The sequence below is a fragment of the Mus musculus genome, chromosome 9 (assembly GCF_000001635.26).
Source record: "Mus musculus strain C57BL/6J chromosome 9, GRCm38.p6 C57BL/6J".
Taxonomy (NCBI): domain Eukaryota; kingdom Metazoa; phylum Chordata; class Mammalia; order Rodentia; family Muridae; genus Mus; species Mus musculus.
The window spans coordinates 40,358,241-40,377,155 of NC_000075.6; the positions used below are offsets into that span (position 1 = coordinate 40,358,241).

At 46.0% G+C, this 18,915-nt stretch overlaps 1 protein-coding gene across 36 annotated transcripts in view; it reads right to left on the reverse strand.

The window, feature by feature from the left end:
• The window catches only part of Gramd1b (GRAM domain containing 1B), a 240,382-nt gene that overhangs the window by 65,008 nt on the left and 156,459 nt on the right, over positions 1 to 18,915 (reverse strand). For 4 of the 36 annotated variants that reach the window (NR_151734.1, NM_001357621.1, NM_001357620.1 and 1 more), the window contains exon 1: positions 17,673 to 18,177. The exons of 29 other annotated variants lie outside the window; for them this stretch is intronic. Coding sequence is in view for 5 of the 7 variants with exons in the window: in NM_001357621.1 (NP_001344550.1) it covers positions 17,673 to 17,695 (23 nt within the window). In the remaining 2 variants the exon portion in view is untranslated. Of the gene's footprint in view, positions 1 to 17,672; positions 18,222 to 18,915 lie in introns of those variants that run through there. 3 more of the 36 variants (XM_030244305.1, XM_006510245.4, XM_030244313.1) reach the window with 3 other exon arrangements.

Genomic DNA, 18,915 nt, shown 5'->3' on the forward strand with positions numbered 1-18,915 from the left:
TGCAGTTTAACACGCATCCCAGGTGTTCAGCACAGTTAACACGCATCCCAGGTGTTCAGCACAGGTGATGCTGGTGAGACACCTGGAGAAAAGCCACTTGTGTCCTTTGCCTACCCCACTACCTGGAGCAAGTAAACAGTGCATCGGGGACAAACTGGAGTCTATGGAGACTTTTATTTTCCTCACAGGAATAACCACCCTGGGGGAGGGGAGCTGATGGACCAGTGCAGGCTACGCCAACGACAAGGCTGTCTTCAGACTCAGGGGAGCAGAGGGAGCAGGTGACCCAAGACAGCTCACCGTTCTTCCACACTTGACATGCGGCACAGCAGAGGGGGACACGCGGATGAAAATGGGAAAAGAGAAAGAGACTAGCCGGTCTGGGCCCTTCTCTCAGCACCAGAACAATAGCCTCTTCAAATCCCTGGCATCTGAACTGGCAGTCAGCCACCAGGAAAGAAAAGAGCCTGCTGTCCCTTTAAGAACGCCTTCTCTCTACAAAGGTCAGAGATGCCTGCTCTGGCTGCCCAGGGGCTGCCTCCCTGGCCACTCTGGGCCTTATATTGTGCTCTCCATCCTAGCTCAGTATGGACTATGAGGCACTGGTTATCTCAGAAGAAGTCAGAGACTACCTGGGTGGCAGCTTCCACCCAGGCATGGGACAGTGATGGAGAAGGAGCCCGGGAGCTCATGTGCGTCTCAAAACACCCCCCCCCCCTCCAAGAAGAGTAAGAGGACAGGGGCTGGCAGAGGAAAGAGAAAAGGATAATGGTAAGAGGGGGTAGAGACCCAAAAGAAAACTGGTCCAAGCATGGATGCACCAAGAGAAAGAGACTTCCCACCAGACAGACGAGCAAAGGGTGGCTGATGATAGATCCAGAAATCACAGAGGGGAAGGAAGATACTTGAAAAAGAGATCGCTGGGAACAAAGAGTGGTTGGAGGCCCCACAGGTTATGCAGATCAGCCTTTAGGGCAAGGGAGCTTATCCTATGGCAGTTCACGCAACCGCTTTAGATGATCTTAGATGCCTTTCTTGATTCCCAGCAAGCCCTAGGCTCTCTGTAATTAATACTGGCATACAGAGAACAGTAAGAAAATATCAGAAACTAATATTATTCTGGCAGTAATATTGTTAGAGCAATTCAGGTGGTTAGAGTGTGTCTTCAAGAGGCCCATTCCGGTGCCATCAGTCCACAGATAAGTCCCAAGAGAGAGGGGCCTTCATTAAGAAAACTGCATGGCTTGATACAGACCATGATTTTTATGCTAAAAGAGCTCGGAATCAGTCACCCACTGTCTAAACATGGCAGGGTATGGCAAGTATTCTCTGTAAAAGGATGGATAAATATTTCTGCCATTGAAGGCCATACACACTCTGCCATACTTAATCAACTTCATTGTTATATGGGCAGAGGTAGCAAACCATAGGAAACATCTAAATGAAAGATGTGGCCGTGTCACGGTACGAATTAAGCAGACAAGCTGAAGATGTCTGACTCCTGGAAGAAAAGACGACACCGACGGAGGATATGGTGACAGGTGGGACAAAAGATATGGAGGCCAATGCCTTTTTCTTGCTCATCTACCAGGGGACTAGAAGTATTTTAATTGCATGTCAATTAGCTGATGGTCAAGACAAGTTACCAACCATTTTCAGTGACTTCTATTAGTCTGAGACCTTGTCTTACTATGTAGCCAGCTCGGTCTCGAGCTTCTGACCATCCTGCCTCTGGCTCCAATCAGATGACTGGTGGGTACCACCACACCATGGCTTCAATGACTTCTCTCTGCTGGTTTCTTCAGCAATTATGTTCAGCATTTGTGCATGCTTTCACTGTCACAATCATCCACCCAACCCATCCATCCATCCATCCATCCATCCATCCATCTATCCACCCACCTACCTCATTCTCTCTACCTCAAAGGTCTCTTGTTATTGCCCTTTTGTGGCACTGAAGAGGGAGGAGGGTCCTCAGAAAACAAACTCCTCTTTCAGCTGACTTAAAGGTTGAAGGATCACCTCCCAAGACGTCTATCTCACCACTCTTCCTGTGTGAGTAGTCACCTCCCATCTCCCACACAGATGCCCACATCCCAAAGGACTTCACCCAAATAGTGTCTTCTCCATCAGCTTCCAGAGCAGCTATACATAGTAGACAACAATGCATATTAAAAAACTGTTCAGTTACTCTAGTAAGGGCGCCCACAATGCTCAAGTTAAATCTTAGAAGATAACCATTTCACCTCTGCCATGAGTGGAACTGTAAGGTCAGCAGAAAGGCAGCCCTGAGTGGAACCATTTCACAGCTATTAGTTCTAGCTCCCAGGGGTTTTCCCACCCAGGAGCTCAGGTACTGAAAACGACTTTCTCAGCTGTTCAAACAACTTTTATCTAAAGCAAATGAGACAGAAAGGAAAGTGGGAAAAAATACTTTTGCAAAACTTTTAAAAACTTGATCACACTGTTCTATCCTCATGGAATGAACACAAGCCATGAATCTACCCTAACCTCATGTCCCAGCTCTCCTTCAAAGATCTGTTTCCAGTTCTGAGGAGAATTCCCTGATATAATCCTCCTGCCCCAATTTCCAATTCTGTAGCATCCTTAGGAATTCCCCAGTATAATTCACTCCTGCTAATATAACTTATGTATAATCCAGGAGTGCCTATTGGCTGGGTCCTAGACCTCGGCCTGCTCCTTTCAGACCCTAAAGCTTCATTTCCTTTCTTCTATTCCCCTTAGGATCCTAAGAGAGGTGAGCACTCTCCAGAGCTTTTTACATGAACAAGCCTGTGGCATCTGACCTCCCATCGATGTTCTAGCTACTGCTCATTAGCTTATCCATTCACTCAAACCTGTATGGAATTTGTGTGTGCTACCTCTGGCTTACTGAGACAGGCACTATTAGACACCCTATCTACAGGAGAAGAGAGAACTTCAAAAAGGATGATGGAGAGTAGACTGTGAGCAGCTGATGGATGGTAACACTTTGCAGGGGGGGGGGGGAGTTCATACCAAGCAGATAGCCTGTGCTGGAGAAAAACGCACGGCTGCCATAGCCTCTTCTCCTCACATAACTGAAGACCGTCACTTGTCCATATAGACTGCATGGTTCAGATTCATGATGCAGTATCAGCTCAGTTTCATGATGGTAGGCGGAATTTTATATCAAAACAGAATGAAGGTGGGTGTGAAGGCACATGTGTATAATTCTTATACTTGGGAGATGAAGGCAGGAAAATCAGGAGATCAAGGTCATTGAGGCCACTCAGCAAATATGTCCCTTCCTGTGCAAAAGATCAGTGTGCTGTTTTTAACTGCATGTATATACCTATGTATTTATGAATCTCTCTCTCTCTCTTTCTCTCTCTCTCTCCATCCTTCTCTCCCTCCCTTCCTCCCTTCCTCCCCCTCTGAGTGTGTGTGTGTATGTGTGTGTGTGTATGTGTGTGTCAGCACACGTGGAGGTCAGAGGACTACTTGCAGCGGGCCTTTTACCCACTAAGTTATCTTGTTGGCCCTAACGTATTCATTTGAAAGTAAAATCACATTGGCATTAGAGGAAGCATAGGTGAATATACTAAAAGTTGGGAAAGAAATTTCTGTGAATACTTCCAAACATAGAAACCACAAGGAGAAGATTGGTTGATGTGGTCACATTAAAATAAACTTCAGCATACCAAAATTTACCTCAAGTTGAAACACAGAAAAACCTCTACAAAAATCCTCACAAATATCAGATTGTTAATGTCTCTAATAGGGAAGAGTGCTTAGCGAGAAAAAGACAACAGAAAAGTTGGCAAAAAAACAAACCAGGTAGTTCAAAAAAGGACATAAATCAGAAAGGGAAACTAAAAACATGTCACCAACGATCAAAGAAATAATACAAATTCATGCAACGCTGGTTTTTTTTTTTTTTAAATCAGATTGGCAAAGGTTGTAACGATTGCTAACACCACGTGGGCATTCTCATAAACTGCAGGTTAAGTGTAGTACATTTCAGTAGCAATGTGGATTATGAATCAAAGCCTTTGATCCAGAAATCTGGCTTCTCAATTCTCATCTGACGAATATTAGTCATAACATTATTTTAAAGCTGACAATTTAAAAATAACCTAGGTGTTGAATACAAATGGATTAGGCAGCAATGATACATGCAATGCTGGCAGTTCAAGCAACAGTCATCAGGTCTGGAGCCCATGCTTATAGATCCCAACACTAGGAAGGCTAAGGCAAGAGGGTTTCAAGTTTCATACAGCCTTAGTGAGTATGCATAGCACTCGAGTATTCAACTAATTAAAAAAAATATTGTAAGGGAGATGGTTCAGTGGGTAAGAACACTTGTATGCAAGGTTGAGGACCGGAGTTCAAATCCCCAGAATCCATGTAAAAGCCAGATATAATCTCATACACCTGTAACTGCAGAGCTCTGCAAGGTGGACCAGAGACAGGAGGAGCTCTGGGACTTGCTAGCTACCAATGTAGCTACAGGTTCAGTGAGACATCCTGTCTCCTTATCTCAAAGAAAAAAGGGGAAAAGTGATAGAGCAAGGTACCAGATGTCTTCCTCTGCCTCTGTGCACAAACTTGAGCGCTCTCTCTCTCTCTCTCTCTCTCTGACACACACACACACACACACACACACACACACACACACACACGTCAGTACTTAGTAATTAGAATATTCTAATTATATTGAGTGAATTATAAATACATCTGTCTAGCTATAATAGACATATAATGCTCTCAACAATATTAGCCCAAATCCTAAGTGATTACCTCTGAGGAGTGAAATTATGATTGATGGTTCTTACTTTCAATGCCATAGTTTCTGATTTGCCAACACTGCCAACAGAAAGAAAATTTGTGTTGAAAAAAAAAAGTCTAACTACTGATACATTTTCTTCAAACACTTGCTTAGCTCTGTTTTTTGTTTTGTTTTGTTTTGTTTTTTGTTTTTTGTTTTTGTTTTTAGGAAACAACTATGAAAGAATACAGTAGAGAAAACAGAATGACAATAACATTTTGGGATTCCCAGCTACGTGCTCAGAGGACGGAAGGTTAACTCCTACTTGAGACAGGAGCAGACCGGGGTGATGTGTTCCAAGCCTGTGGTCATGAAGCTAGGTCTGGAAGACAAGGATGAACTGCACAGGCAGAGGCAAGCAACAAAGTCAACGATTTCCACAACAAAAAAAAAAATGGTACCCAGAATTCTCTGGGAAGGTGGTGCGCCAAGTTGAGATAGAAGGCTTACGGCCAGTTAGAATGGGTGATAAGTCAGGACAGTCAGACTGGAGGCCAGACATACAGCAAGGTGTCTCTGTGTTTTCCAGGGGATGGACACAAAGGCCTATATAACTCCATTCATATGCAAGTAAGTCCCGAACAGGGAACCTTGAGAGACAGAAAGGGTTATCTACAGAAAAGGAGATAGAGATGCTAGCTGAGGGTACAGGATTTCTTCTGCGGGTGATGAAGGGTTCTGATGGCGGCTATAGTAAAGGCCCCAGTTATCTCTGGCCAGTAATGAAAGCCATGGGCTCGTGTGCTCCGAATGAATTTTACAGCAAGTGGATATAGCACAGTAAAGTGGTTTTTAAAAGGATATCAGTCAGGTGGCTTCTGTGACACACCAAGGGAAATACTAAAGAGATTATAAAATAAAAAGATAAATGGGCTGGTGACACAGGGTGTAAGTGCTCAGGAGAACATCACGTGCCTAGCATGCACATGGCCTAGGTTCTATACCCAATACTGCCTACCTTCAAAAACTAGACTGGAAATTGAGAGAGAGAGAGAGAGAGAGAGAGAGAGAGAGAGAGAGAGAGAATGTCAAAGGTCATGAAAATGTGTGGGTGGGTGGGGAATAGATTAAGAGATGTTACAAAGATAAAATTAACCATATGGGAAGTGATGAAGGACAAATAAAAAATGGTAGAGAAGTTTCCAGTGTAAATGACCGGGAGGAGCCAACCATGGCGACACGTGCCAAATAATCCCAGCACTGTGGAGCCTAAGGCCAGGCAATCATCAAGATAAGTCCAGACTACACACTGAGACCCTGTCACGAGGACAACAGAAATGATAGAGAGGATGTGAAAGGTTTGGGTAGGAGATTTCACAGTCATTTTCCAAGCAGCAAATCCAAGACGGAAAGGAAAGCAGTGCGCGATTTTAATTTAGAATCCTTTTCCTGACGATGGCTATGAGTGTCTAGTGACTGGTGCCAAAAACAGTTATTCACTGCATTTAGAGCTACTGATCAGCCCCAAAGTGGTTCTAACTTATGCCTAGGAATATACTCAGGAGAATTAGTCAGAAGACAGTAGCAAGTAAGAAAAGCCAACTCTCTGGCTGCACACTCCGCTCTCAGCACTTAACAAAGCTTATGCTTAACCCATCCTAAGTGTACACTCATCCAAAGGGATATTACTAGTACTGCTACAGACGTCCTGGGTTAGACAATGGCTCCTCACTGGCTAGGCGGGGCTGTGCTTGGCTCCCACTACTGATGAGCTTCGCCAGAATATTATTTTGCTTATTTATATCAAAGAAGGCAAGAAAATGAAATAGAAACCTTCCAGAAGTGATTTGGAAGTCTAAAGGAAATCTTTTGGACATGCCAGGGTTGATATATGTAAAATAAATGCAGAAAGGGGGCAGGGAGTGGGGGACATGTGCTCTGCAAAGCAAATTACCTTCAAAAGTCAATGGTCGTGTCCCAAATTTGCATATATCGTGTCTGTCAAATTAAGACTAGGAAGAGCAAAGGAGTTTTGCATGCCATGTCCTAATGCCTCCTACCCCCATGTAAAAACTATGACCATCAGGAAGGATAAAAGTTGAGGTCGCTGCAGGGAAGCTATTATGAAACAAGAGGCTCCTAGTCTCTGGAGAAAGGGTCCAAAAAAAGATCTGAACTGAAAGACGAATCTATTTGCACTACAGCAGAGGAAGCATCCAATCCCCTCCAGGGGGATTTTCCTGTATTGTGCCACCTGAACCAGGGGCCCAGTTCTGGCTCCTCCAGTCCAGCAAGCAGCCTCCCCAACCTGCACCCAGGGCAAAGACCAGTTCTTACCCATGTTTGTTTATTCCTAGAGCTAAGCTCAACGAATGCTCAAGAATTCTTAGTAGAGTGAACGAATGCATAGTTAAATTAAAACAGAATATAGTGGGAACTTGAAAAGAACTGTAGAAGCATTGTATTCTGAGGTTCATCAGCCCAAAAGGGGACAGGGAAATCTCAAGTGTGATACTGCTATCACCTTAGAGATGAGGGTATGTCCCGCTAAGGTCACACCCTTCCTTGTGATTAAATACCAGAGCTAGTTCCAGCGTCCAGTGAAGTAGTCAAGCAACTATGCCCACGTGTGGCAAGATGGAAAAGTTCTAGGAATGAGGTCAAAACAGAGCTTGAAAGGTGGCTCACGTGAAAGAAGGGTAGAGCTGACTGCAAGTGACCCTGAGTTCTCAGAAGGCAAAGACGGAAGAGATAATAATCAGAGTTCTTCAGCTCCATCTAGAATGGGACGATCTATCTTGATTTGTTGGAAGGCAAGGGCTGTAGCTATGTTCTTCCTACAATGCCAAGCATACAATGGTCTGAGAGCACCTTATATTCACAAAGTGGCTGCGAGTGTCTGGCCCCTTCCTCTACGTTCCATGTACTGTCTCATTTAAAACAGACCATCCTGCAGAATGGTGGAGGTACATGCCTTCGATCCTAGCAGAGGCAGGGGAATCACTGAGTTCAAGGCCAGCCTGGCCGACATAGTGAGTTCCAGGATGGCCAGGGATGTACAGAGAAACCTTGTCTCAAATTAATAACAGTAATAGTAATAGTAATAATAATAATAGTAATAACAACAACATTAATAACAGACCAAACTATCCTCACAACAGTCCCCTAAAGCAGGTATGGCTGCTGCCATTTTTTTTATCTAAGATAATCAGCAATAGTAGGCAGGAAAGAAGTTTTAATAATCATACAACTGGTGAAGAACAGAGTCATTTGCATATTTCCCCAGAAGTCCAGGGCACAGCTTATAAAACGAGCACTACCTCATGAGGCTGTCACTTAGGGCAATACTACAACTATGTGCAAGCTGCAGCATCACCCACCTCCTATACATAAGGAGACAAGACCATGTTTGGAGCCTAGTGAATGCGCAGTTCTGAAACTATGTGCATTCCCTGAGGCTTGCACTCTGGGGCCTTTTGAACATCATCGTCAGTCTTAAAGGATGGTTTCACTCGTGATGTGCTAAGGCAAGAATCAACTGGATATGGTTAAGAGACAAATATGATGTCCTTCATCAAGCTGTGTGGTTATATTAGGTGCAATTCTGTTTGAGATATTTCATCTTAAAAAAAATTGTCGTGTGTGTGTGTGTGTGTGTGTGTGTGTGTGTGTGTACATGCCACAATTTCTGTGTGGAGGTAATAGGACAATTAGTAGTTAGCTCTCTGTTACCATGTAGGATTCAGAGATCAAACTCAAGACTTCATGGTTGGCAGTAAGCATCTTTTTTTTTTTTTTTTTTTTTTTTTTTTGGTTTTTCGAGACAGGGTTTCTCTGTGTAGCCCTGGCTGTCCTTCAACTCACTTTGTAGACCAGGCTGGCCTCGAACTCAGAAATTCGCCTGCCTCTGCCTCCCGAGTGCTGGGATTAAAGGCGTGCGCCACCATGCTTGGCTTTTTTTTTTTTTTTTTTTTTACAGGCTGAACCATCTCACCAGCTCTCGTCTCTATCTTAATTAAATATCTCCTAACTTACCCTTGAAGGGACAGCTTCTAAGTCAGATGTGAGTAGATCCTGGCTTCCTGTGGGGTTCTACACACTGGGCATGCTACAGCTATTGCATCCATGGATGAAGAAAACCCCCAAATGCAGAAGGCCCTAGCCCTGGCAGCGTTCCTCTAACTTACAGTGACATTGAAAGCTCCAGATTTGGGCAGATCCGCACTGTGGCAGAGATGCCGAGAGTTCACACCCTTGAGCTTAGCTCCTTAAACCTTCTCTCTGCTCTATCATTTGGCCCTGAGACTCTGTTTTGTCACCTATGATATAAGGGCAATTAAATATCACCTTTCTAACAAGACTGTGGAAGGTGTGTGTGTGTGTGTGTGTGTGTGTGTGTGTGTGTGTGTGTTGGTTCTAAGAATTAAAAGCAGGCTCTCCTAAGTGTTCTCTCTCTGTGTCTCTCTTCTGTTTCTCTGTGTGTGTTTCTCTCGGTCTCTGTCTTTCTCTGTCTCTCTGTCTCTGTCTCTCAATCTCTCTATCTGTCCCTGTCCCTGTCCCTCTCTCTCTCTCACACACACACACACACACACACACACACACCTCCCAGTCTTACTTTTTCAAAGGTCTTTTTCACAAATGCTACCAGATTACAAACATCAAGCTCTTGCCTCAAGCATCGTACCCACTGAAGTGGAAAGTGTATCTCAGGGCTTCTTGGCCGTCCTGGGCCTGAGGGTTATCCTGCTGAGTGTGTGTGTGTGTGTGTGTGTGTGTGGGGGGGGGTCTGGAGGTCTACATATCTTCTAAGATATCTCTCCCTGGACCATGTTTTGCCATTTAAGCTTCTACCCCAGTGACCACCTGTACCCTATGTCCCTTTCTTCTATTGGACCTCTCATCTCTCTCCTTTCCGTGGGGCCCTTGTTTTGGTTTTGATAACGCTTTTTCCTTACCTCAGAGGCTTAATGGTTTCTTGAAATGTCAGTGGCCTCCACTCAAGAATCTGCCCGTGTTCATTTACCCTATGCAGCCCCTCTCAATCCTTTTACCCCCGTTCTGCTCTACCATGTCCTTGGTAACTGCAATTTACAGCATCAAAAACTGTTCCCATAAATCAGTCCACATATCTCAATTTTTTTTTCCTCAGAGGCAAAGACCTGCCCTCCAGCTGCTTTGCAACTGAAGTAACTAAACACAGGGACTCAGGCCGGGTGAGCGGGCACTCAGAGAGCTGAGGTGAGAGGATCAGAAGTTCTGGGCCAGCCTGAACAATATATATTTTGTAAGATCAGGTAAGACGGGGCAAGAGATAAAGAAAAGTTGGGCAGTGGTGGCACATGCCTTTAATCCCATCATTTGGAAGGCAGAAGTAAGCGGATCTCTGTGAGTTCGAGGCCAGCCTGGTCTACAGAGAGAGTTCCAGGACAGCCAGGGCTACACAAAAGAAAGAGCATGAACACTGGGACAGAATGACATGCCAAGGATTTCTAGACTCTAGGATCTTAGGCAGAGGATTAGGTGTTCAAGGCAAGGTTGAGAACTCAAAGCTAGCAACAAAGAAAGACTTGAAAGATGTAGCAAGGCCCTGTCTCAAATTTTGGAATGAAACAAACCTGTCATGCAGCAAACTTTCACATAAGTATTAGCTATTGTTAGCACTGTCCTCATGATAATTGGTAAGAAAGCCCCTGGAAATACTATTGTTAGCTAAAAAGAATCCACCACAAACATTAGCAGTGTGCTGCTCTTAAGAACCATATTTACCTCATCTTGGAGCAAACATGTTTTAATTAGGGACCCAGGTTTGAAGGACACAGGTCTCAGACAACAGTGCTTCATTCTATGTTACAGTGTGCAGACCATGGATAGTCTGTGACATAATGGTTGTGTCACGTCCTCAAAAACGTAGCTGGGATGTCATCTGATTTTTACATGTCATTTGGCCCTCTCATTTCTTGAGTCATTTTTAAATGCAGAGAAAGCTGGGCCTGGTAGGGAAGGACTATAATCTCAGCTACTCAGGAGGCTGAGACAGGAAGACCATAAGTTCATAGCCAGCCTGGGCTACTGAGGCAATTCAAAGATCAGTCTTACAGGCAAATCATAGGATTTTGAATAAATATTTTTTTTAAAAACTAATAAGAGAACTGTGGACATCATTCCATGATCCAGTGCCCTGGTCCAATCCCTAGCATTATAAAGCAACAAAATGAAAAATGTACTAGGGTATGAATTTATCAAAAAATAAATAAAATATTTTTAAAAGTAAAAACCAAATGCACTGGGATAATCTTGGCATGCAAAATATACAAAAAATAAAATAGAATAAAAACGAGCTGCAAACTGAGGATAACGTGGATGGATCATGGCTAGGTCAGAGGAGCTCTTTCTCCGTATCTTAATGCAGGGCCTTCATTTCCAGCATTATTCTGAGCTGCCATTCCCAGTGACAGCGGGTTCTGTGAGGCCTTAGGAATCCAACTCCCCACTTCTCCATTCAGAAGTCCCTAGTCCCCAGGTGTCCTGCAGTCAGCTGGGCTCATGTGACTGCCTCTGACTGGTGTGTGACAAGTATGGAGAGTATAAGACCCACACTGTCTTCCCTACCATGGTGACTATGGAGGAGATTCCATAAGACTCAACAGCCTGTACTGCCGAACCACAGCAAAAGGCAGTGTTGACCAGAACCGGAGGGGACTTGGACTGATCATAAAATAAGTTTATAATCAGTGAAAATAACTGGGGGTGATCATCTTGGCCTAACCTGCTCTCCTCAGTTTAACGCAATGTCTCTTTGCAAGCCAAAACCAAAAAAAATAAAAATAAAAAAAAAATAGTGTTAGCATTGAGGAGCCGGGGCTGAGAGTTGGCTTGGTGGGTAAAGTAATCGCTGCACAAGGCAGCCTGGTTGCTAGAAGCTGTCTGGTAGAGAAGGGCATGGCTGCCCATAATCTAAGCTCTGAGCCGTCAGACACAGGCAAAACCTGGGCTTTGATGGCCAGCGTGGCTCAAGCAGTGAGCTTCAGTTTCAGTGAGACTCCCTACCACAAGGAAGATGGAACAGCACTGAAGGAAAGACCTGATGTTGACCTCTGGGCTCCACAGGTGAACTCACCAGTATACAAATGTATACAAACGCCCCTACACACACACACACACACACACACACACACACACACATATCAAGCCATACATTAGACAAATAAGACAGATAGAGAGACAGACACAGAGACAAAGAATGGCTGGAAGGATGTCAAACGTAGTTAAAGGAGCTTGCTGGTCTAGTCCAGTGTCAACCCCCGAATCCACACAGAGAAAGGAGAGAAGAGTACAGCTGCAGGTTGGACTCTGACCTCCACATGCACACACGTAAACAAATGGATATAATAAAAAGGCTTTTTTCTTTCCTAAATGAGTGCAAAGTCACCAAGCATTACCCAGTTTATTGCATCCCTTCATTTAAGAGGTCATTGAAGGAAAAATGCCCAGCCTTCCGGACAATTCAGTAAGGTCAGAGGTATTCTGTCTTCAGCTTCTTTCCCCAGAAACAATAATTATCTTTTCTAGAAATAATCTCTCTCTCTCTCTCTCTCTCTCTCTCTCTCTCTCTCTCTCTCTCTCACACACACACACACACACACACACACACACACACACACACACCCAGGAGGAAAGGGTTTAAGCCAAGAGCTTTGATAGCTTGGGTACCCATCATTTGATTTGTACGACAGTAAATGCTTCTTTCTAAAAAGAATGACTGTGGCCACGGTCACACAGCAAAGCAAGTGATGTTTATGGCTGGCCCACTGTAGAAGCCTGGGTGACATGTGAGAACAGTCTATCATCTTAAGAAACCTATAGTATCAGATTCGGTCAGCACCCTGGGCTGTCTGTCTCTCGAGATATTTAAGTCTTAGAAGACCAGCACTCAGAGCCCTGAACACGAGGCAGCCTTTCTCCTTCCCGCAGGATGGTAAGATAAATCTCAGTGTTCACGGGAGGGCACGCCTGTGGTTTGTAAAGGAATATTTAATACTCTCAAATGAAGGTCTGTTGTTTTTTTTAATATCCCCTGCCAGCTAAAGAAGTGCTCCAACAGTCTACAGCACATGCTACAGCTCTATAAAAACCGTGGCCTTTTCCTAGACCATTTGTAAGAAAAAAAAAAGAAAAAAAAGGAAGCTGAGAGACAACTAATCTACCCAGCGCTGGCATTTAATGTCCTGCTTTCAAAAAGTATCCTACCCAGGCCCACAGCAGGCTCAAAGGTAGTAACAAGATTCCCACTCATGAGTCCTCTCTCAAACCACTGAGAGACCCCAGCCTTCTCTGTTGCCTGCCTTCTGGGAAGCCTCTCAAAGGCTGTGAAGTCAGGCTGTCCAGGAGATGTATGGAGACTGCCCCTGGGCTCCCTTGTCTTCCACAGCACATCTCTCCCGGGAAGACTCTCAAAAGAGAAGTATGAGGTCTAGACAAGAGATTGGGAAAAAAAAAAAACAGGAAATCATTCATTAACAGATGTAAAAAGAAAGAGAATAATGGGCAGTTGACCTACAGTGTCAATAAAACATGGCTGCCCATTAATGCCTGGGAAATGAGAACAAAAGCCAGTCAGTGGACTATCCAGTCACCTGGAGAGAAACGGAGCTCGGAGCACAGGATGGGGCGGTGGAGGGGAGAACTCTCATTCCTAAGTCAGGGGTGAGAATGCATCACGCAAGCTCACCTGTCCTCACACCTGTTAAATAGGCACCTCAGTAGCCACTTGTCCCAGGTCTGAGACGTAACATCTGCCTAAAGTACTGAGTTCTCACCTTAGAAGTGCTTCCCTGCTATGTTGGACTATGCTCTCTTAGCATTGGTTGGTTGGTTTTGTTTGTTTGTTTGTTTGTTTGTTTGTTTGTTTTTGTCACAAAAATCAGCTTCTCCCCTACACTGACTTTCCTGAAGGTCTGTGCGAGCCTCGGGCTATGTGCCGCCCATACCTCGGAACCCAGCAGATGTAAAGAGCAGGAACAGGAAGGAGCTGAGGGGATCCTCCAGATGTTGCACAGTCTGCCGGGGCCATTGTGGGGACAGCAATCTGGAGAAAGTGGCCTCACAAAACTGAGCTCTGTTCTGAAGCTCTAAGAGAATCAGAGGTAACTTGACATGGCTCAAAGAGTGAGTGGGGAGAGCGGCCATGTGGAGACAGAGGGACACTGGCTTCCAGAGTAGAAAGGAAACTTCCCTCTGCAACTTGGCCACAACCTTATTCATTTGTTCACCTCCGTTTGGTTTCTACCACTGCAACCCTTACCTTACTCACCAAATTACCAGCAGACTGAAGGCCGACTTACTCACCAAATTATGGCCGGACGACTGAGGCAACTTTTAAGGCAGTTTAATTAAGTTCCTTCCTGATGAAGGAGAAATAACGTGGAGAACTTCTTTCCTGATGTAGCCACTTGTCAGTTACACACACACACACACACACACACACACACACACACACACACACACTGAAATCCTGTAACCTAATGCATCACCTTGGAACTCTGTGAGTTATGGGCAACTTGCTGTGTAAAGGAAAACTATTTACTTAACAATCCAGATCCAAGCATTCTCCATTTACCCCAGGAACATGCTCTGTGGAAACCAGCAGAAATCAGTCTCTAGACTTGTTGGTTGCATTTATCTGGCCAATAGCATTGACTGACTTCTACTATGTGTGCGGGGAAGTGGGGGGGCACTCTACCTTTGAGAGAACTGTTTTCTAGAAGACTGGGGTCATGAATGACTGTTGACACACTTTAAAGGACTACATTCCTAGGCTAAGGGTTACACATAATGAAAACTTAGTCAACATTTGTGAAAAGAAGGGGTGAGTGAGCCTGTGGACTCGCATACAGTCCTTGAACCTTCACAACAGAGATATGAACTTGCAGACCTTGAACCTTCGCAAGAGAGAAACATCTTGCTCTTCTTGTGATTGTCCTCTGCTTATGAGAGGGCTGAAGAAATGGTTCCGTGGGTAAAATGCTTGCCATAAAAGGCACAAGGTCCTGAGTCTGGAGTCCCAGCACCCATGTAAAAAGTTGGGATTGGTCCACGAACTTTGCAGCACGGCAAACACTGAATTCCCTGAGCCCACTGACCAGTCAGCCCGAGTAAATTTTACCTCCAGATACAGTGATGACGAGAACTGATCCCAAAGAGTCAGGCCAAAAGCAATTAAGGAAGACACCCAGATGCCGAGCTTTGGTTTCCATAGTCACACATGAACAGACACACAACCACATGCTCACACACATAAATTAGTGAAGGCAGGCTGCACCCTTTCATGAACTAGTTACATGAATTTAACCTAAACAGTCTATGACTCTAGGCCTCAGTCTCCCTAGCTCCAACACAGAATTGACGTTTTGTCAACACAGAACACATACTTCATTGGGATACAGTACAAATCGAACCAGATAACTTTACTACAGTCTTCAAAGTCCAGTTAAATGACCTAATAAGACATCAGAGTAGGGAAGGGCAGTATAGTGTGGTCTTACATACAGAGAAAGTAGGCTGCCAGAGTCACGAAGAACAGGCGGATTGCTACAACCTGACCCTACAGCAAACCCTAACACATACACAAACTGATTTCTTGGCAAATGTCTTAACCCCTGCCTCAGCTTCCTGGTCTGTAAAACGAGGGGTCATAGTTGTAGTTCTGCATGGCCCGTGCTAATACATGCAAAGTACTTAATGGAGCTTGACACAAAGTAAATTTCAATAAGTGGTAGAGCACTGCTTTCTTCAATTAGGAGCATAAGTACCTCCATTTCGCTGTCACCTATACACAGGAGGAATCCTAGAAGTGTTCCTAGAGATGACTCCAAACATTCGAAAGCCTGTTAACCCCATCCTCATCCAGAGGCACTTAGTACTTCCCAGGTCGTCATCTTGCCTCTTGGGAACAGGGTAGACCTAACATGGAATGGCAAAGGGAGCCAGCCACTTCTTGCCCCCCAAACAACCACAATACAACTGCAAAGAGGGGACACAGTGGACTATTGTGTCTATCATTCATGAGACAGAAGGTCACGATCGAACGGCATCATCCAGACTGGCGTAAATGACAGAAATATCCCCGGATTCTGTTCATCCGAAGAAGACAAGGCTGGGCAATTACAGCTCCCAGCTGAGCACTGCTCTCCTTGTTGAAATGCAGCAAGAGATACTCACGACAGATTTCAAAGGCAAACATCTCTGCATGTCCCTGAGGGACCAAGCCGGGCTGAGCCAAGAAGCAAGCGCCTGTGTTAAAGTGATGTCTCATCTGAATGACAGTCAGAGTACCTAGGTCCCAAGTTGAGTCTGCTGACAACAGGGAAAGGAAGGTGCTGAGTGACTTTGATAAAAAGCCCAGGGTCTTTGTGCCTCCGGAAGTACCTGCGCTTTTCTGAGATGCCTGGGTTTACTCTGCTAAGGAATGAGCGCAGCTCTGACCACCCGTGTGGGCCTAGAATCACTGATGACAAGAGAACAGTGTACCACACGGTGGGACAGACAAACCCCCCAAGAAAGCAAGGGCAAGGATAGCTATAGGGCTGGGACTTCCTTGTCTCAAACTCAGAGAAGAGGCTTCAGCACAAGGACCCAGCTCCCTGGCACCCAATGTTAAGAGAAGCAACTCAATGCTCAGCGGTCAGTCCCCGGTTGTCACCAGCTCAGGAGCTTGCAGTTATTATGAGCTAATCTTGCAGAACTCAGATCCGCTCTCTCCGTCCTTCTCAAGGCCCTCTAAAGAATGCTTGCAGCAGGAGAGCTACACTTTGCTGGGGTTGGGTAGAAAACCAGTAGTGACCTGCAGCCAGGCTAAGACTCATTGGTTAACGTGCTTGAGCCTATGCCTAAACCTGCCACCCACAGGAATGGACTCCCCTACCCCCAGCCAGCTTGGACAGCAGGTACTCAATGAAGGTAGGCTGCATTCCTGCAGAGCGCTTCCCCAAGCTCTCCTCCTCCTCCTCCTCCTCCTCCTCCTCCTCCTCCTCCTCCTCCTCCTCCTCCTCCCTCCACCCTCTTCAAGGAGTTAAAGCGCCCTCCCTGCCTAACCCCGGGAGCCTTTCTCCCTTTCTCCTCCTAGGCAGCTGCACAGGCCACCCTGCGGGGGTACCAGATTCCTGGTAGGACAAAGTTTTCCTAACAAAAAACAAAAAATCTGCAGTTTCTTTCTCAAGCAGACAAAAAAGGCAGTTCCCCCACCCATCTGGTCCTCAGTGGATCAAAGGAGAAGAGGGAACAGTAAGGGTTTTATTTTTAAAGTAGAAGGTAAAAATACTCTGCCTACGGCTGCAGCTAGAACACAACTATCCCCACACACTGCAAAGCAGAAGTTCTTCTCAGGCCCCAATATTAATCGCAGCAAGAGTCAAACACTTGCAAAGCTCCAAGGCACATGTCCACTCTTCCTTAGCTGGGCATCCTAGAAGATGGGGCCCAGTCCCTATCACTCTCTCCTCGGGGAGAGGCCTCCCCGAGAGGTCAGAGGCTGCCTCAGCTGTGGCTAGCCCCCAGTGATGACAAGGAAAATGCTCCCCGGGAGACAGTCAAGGCCCCCAGCCCAGAACAAGGGCAAGACTAAGGAAAGCATCTTTGTATAAAGTTCCATCTCTGTGTACAATCACCCGACCCCGCAAAGCTGGAGGCTCTTTTCAGCTTCTATGAGATTCAACTTCTACAAACCCCTGACCGCAGAGAACATGCCGGGAGAAAACAACACAGCCCTGTGGGTGCTAGCTGAGCCAGGTACTCCAACTTCAGGGTTTGACAGCTTGCTACACACCCAGTGAGACAGGCCTGTCTCAAGGAGACCTCTGAAGAGGGCTGGCAGAACACACAGGTGAAGAAAGATGGGAGAGGTCGCACTTATCCATCCTCCACTTACCAGGAGAGCTTGAATCCTTTCATTAGTACAGTCACGAGAATCCACTGACTGTGTCCTTTGCATCCCTGTCACAGCTCTGGAGGTCCCAGGACATAGTGGAAAAGATGACGAAGTCCCCAAAGAACAGAATCCCATGTAATGTGATTTGAATGAGAGAGAGAGAAAGAGAGAGAAAGAGAGAGGTCCTGCTGCTTCTATTCCCACTGCCCTTCTCCCAGTTCTGAGCTGGGCTCAGAGGCCAAGGGCAGCTTGGGCAAATCCAGCCCCAGGCTTGAGCCGCCTGCTCTGGGTGTTGCCGCCACTGCCAGTCTCTGATGAGGATGGGTACTCTGGTAAGCCTGAACTGAGCGAACCCTGGAGTTGCATCCACAGTCAGGCTGGCCGCCAGCCACCCACCCTCACCTCCTACCGGCAGTGAGCAGCCTAGGGGAGGAAAGGCAAGGAGGGCCGGCCGGCCAGGAGAATCAGAGCACCGACCTAGCAGAACCTGCACTCTCCTCCCCCCAGGCGGCAGCTCCATGTAATCTCCTAATCAATGCAGTACCCAAGCAAAGCACCGCCAGCCACTTCCGCCCATTTAAAGACACAGCACATGTTTTGTCCCAGAATGGGACAGATCACCAGGGATGACAGGGATCGGTGTGCTGCACTTGGGGAATGCGGTACCAGGAAGGAAGAGGCAAGGGGCGGAAAAACTCAGCAGAGGGAGAGAGTCACAGGCCCCCAACCATATTACCCAGGTGAGTTAATCGGTCACACAGTTGGCAGGGAAGGGGTCCTGAACAACCTCAGGATTCCTCAGCTGAGCATACCTGAAAATCCTAGCTAGTGGATGGCTGCTCAAGACCACCTTAAGTAGAACTGTCCTCTGTTCCTGATGGAGCAAGCTGGGGTAGCCAGCAGGCTCTGAGCTCCCAAGCAGTTAGTTCTGAGCACAGAGAACTCACAGTTCTCTTCCCCTACCGGGGACATTGCCCACATGACCAGGGCATGTGGTGAGCAGCTCTGAGTGGCAAAGCAGGCTTTCAGTCACCTGAAGTCAGGAATCCTGTCAAGGTGGCCCCAGCAGCCTGTCCTGACTTACGACTTAGGCAACTCATCCTCACCAACCCAAGCAGCCAACAGACCTAGGCACTCCAGGAGCAACACTAAGTGAGAGGGGGAAGAATGTGGACTCTGAAGCTTAAGTGAGGGAATGCCTGTAACGCCCCAAATCAACTCTGGTTGGAGGTTCTCACAGCAA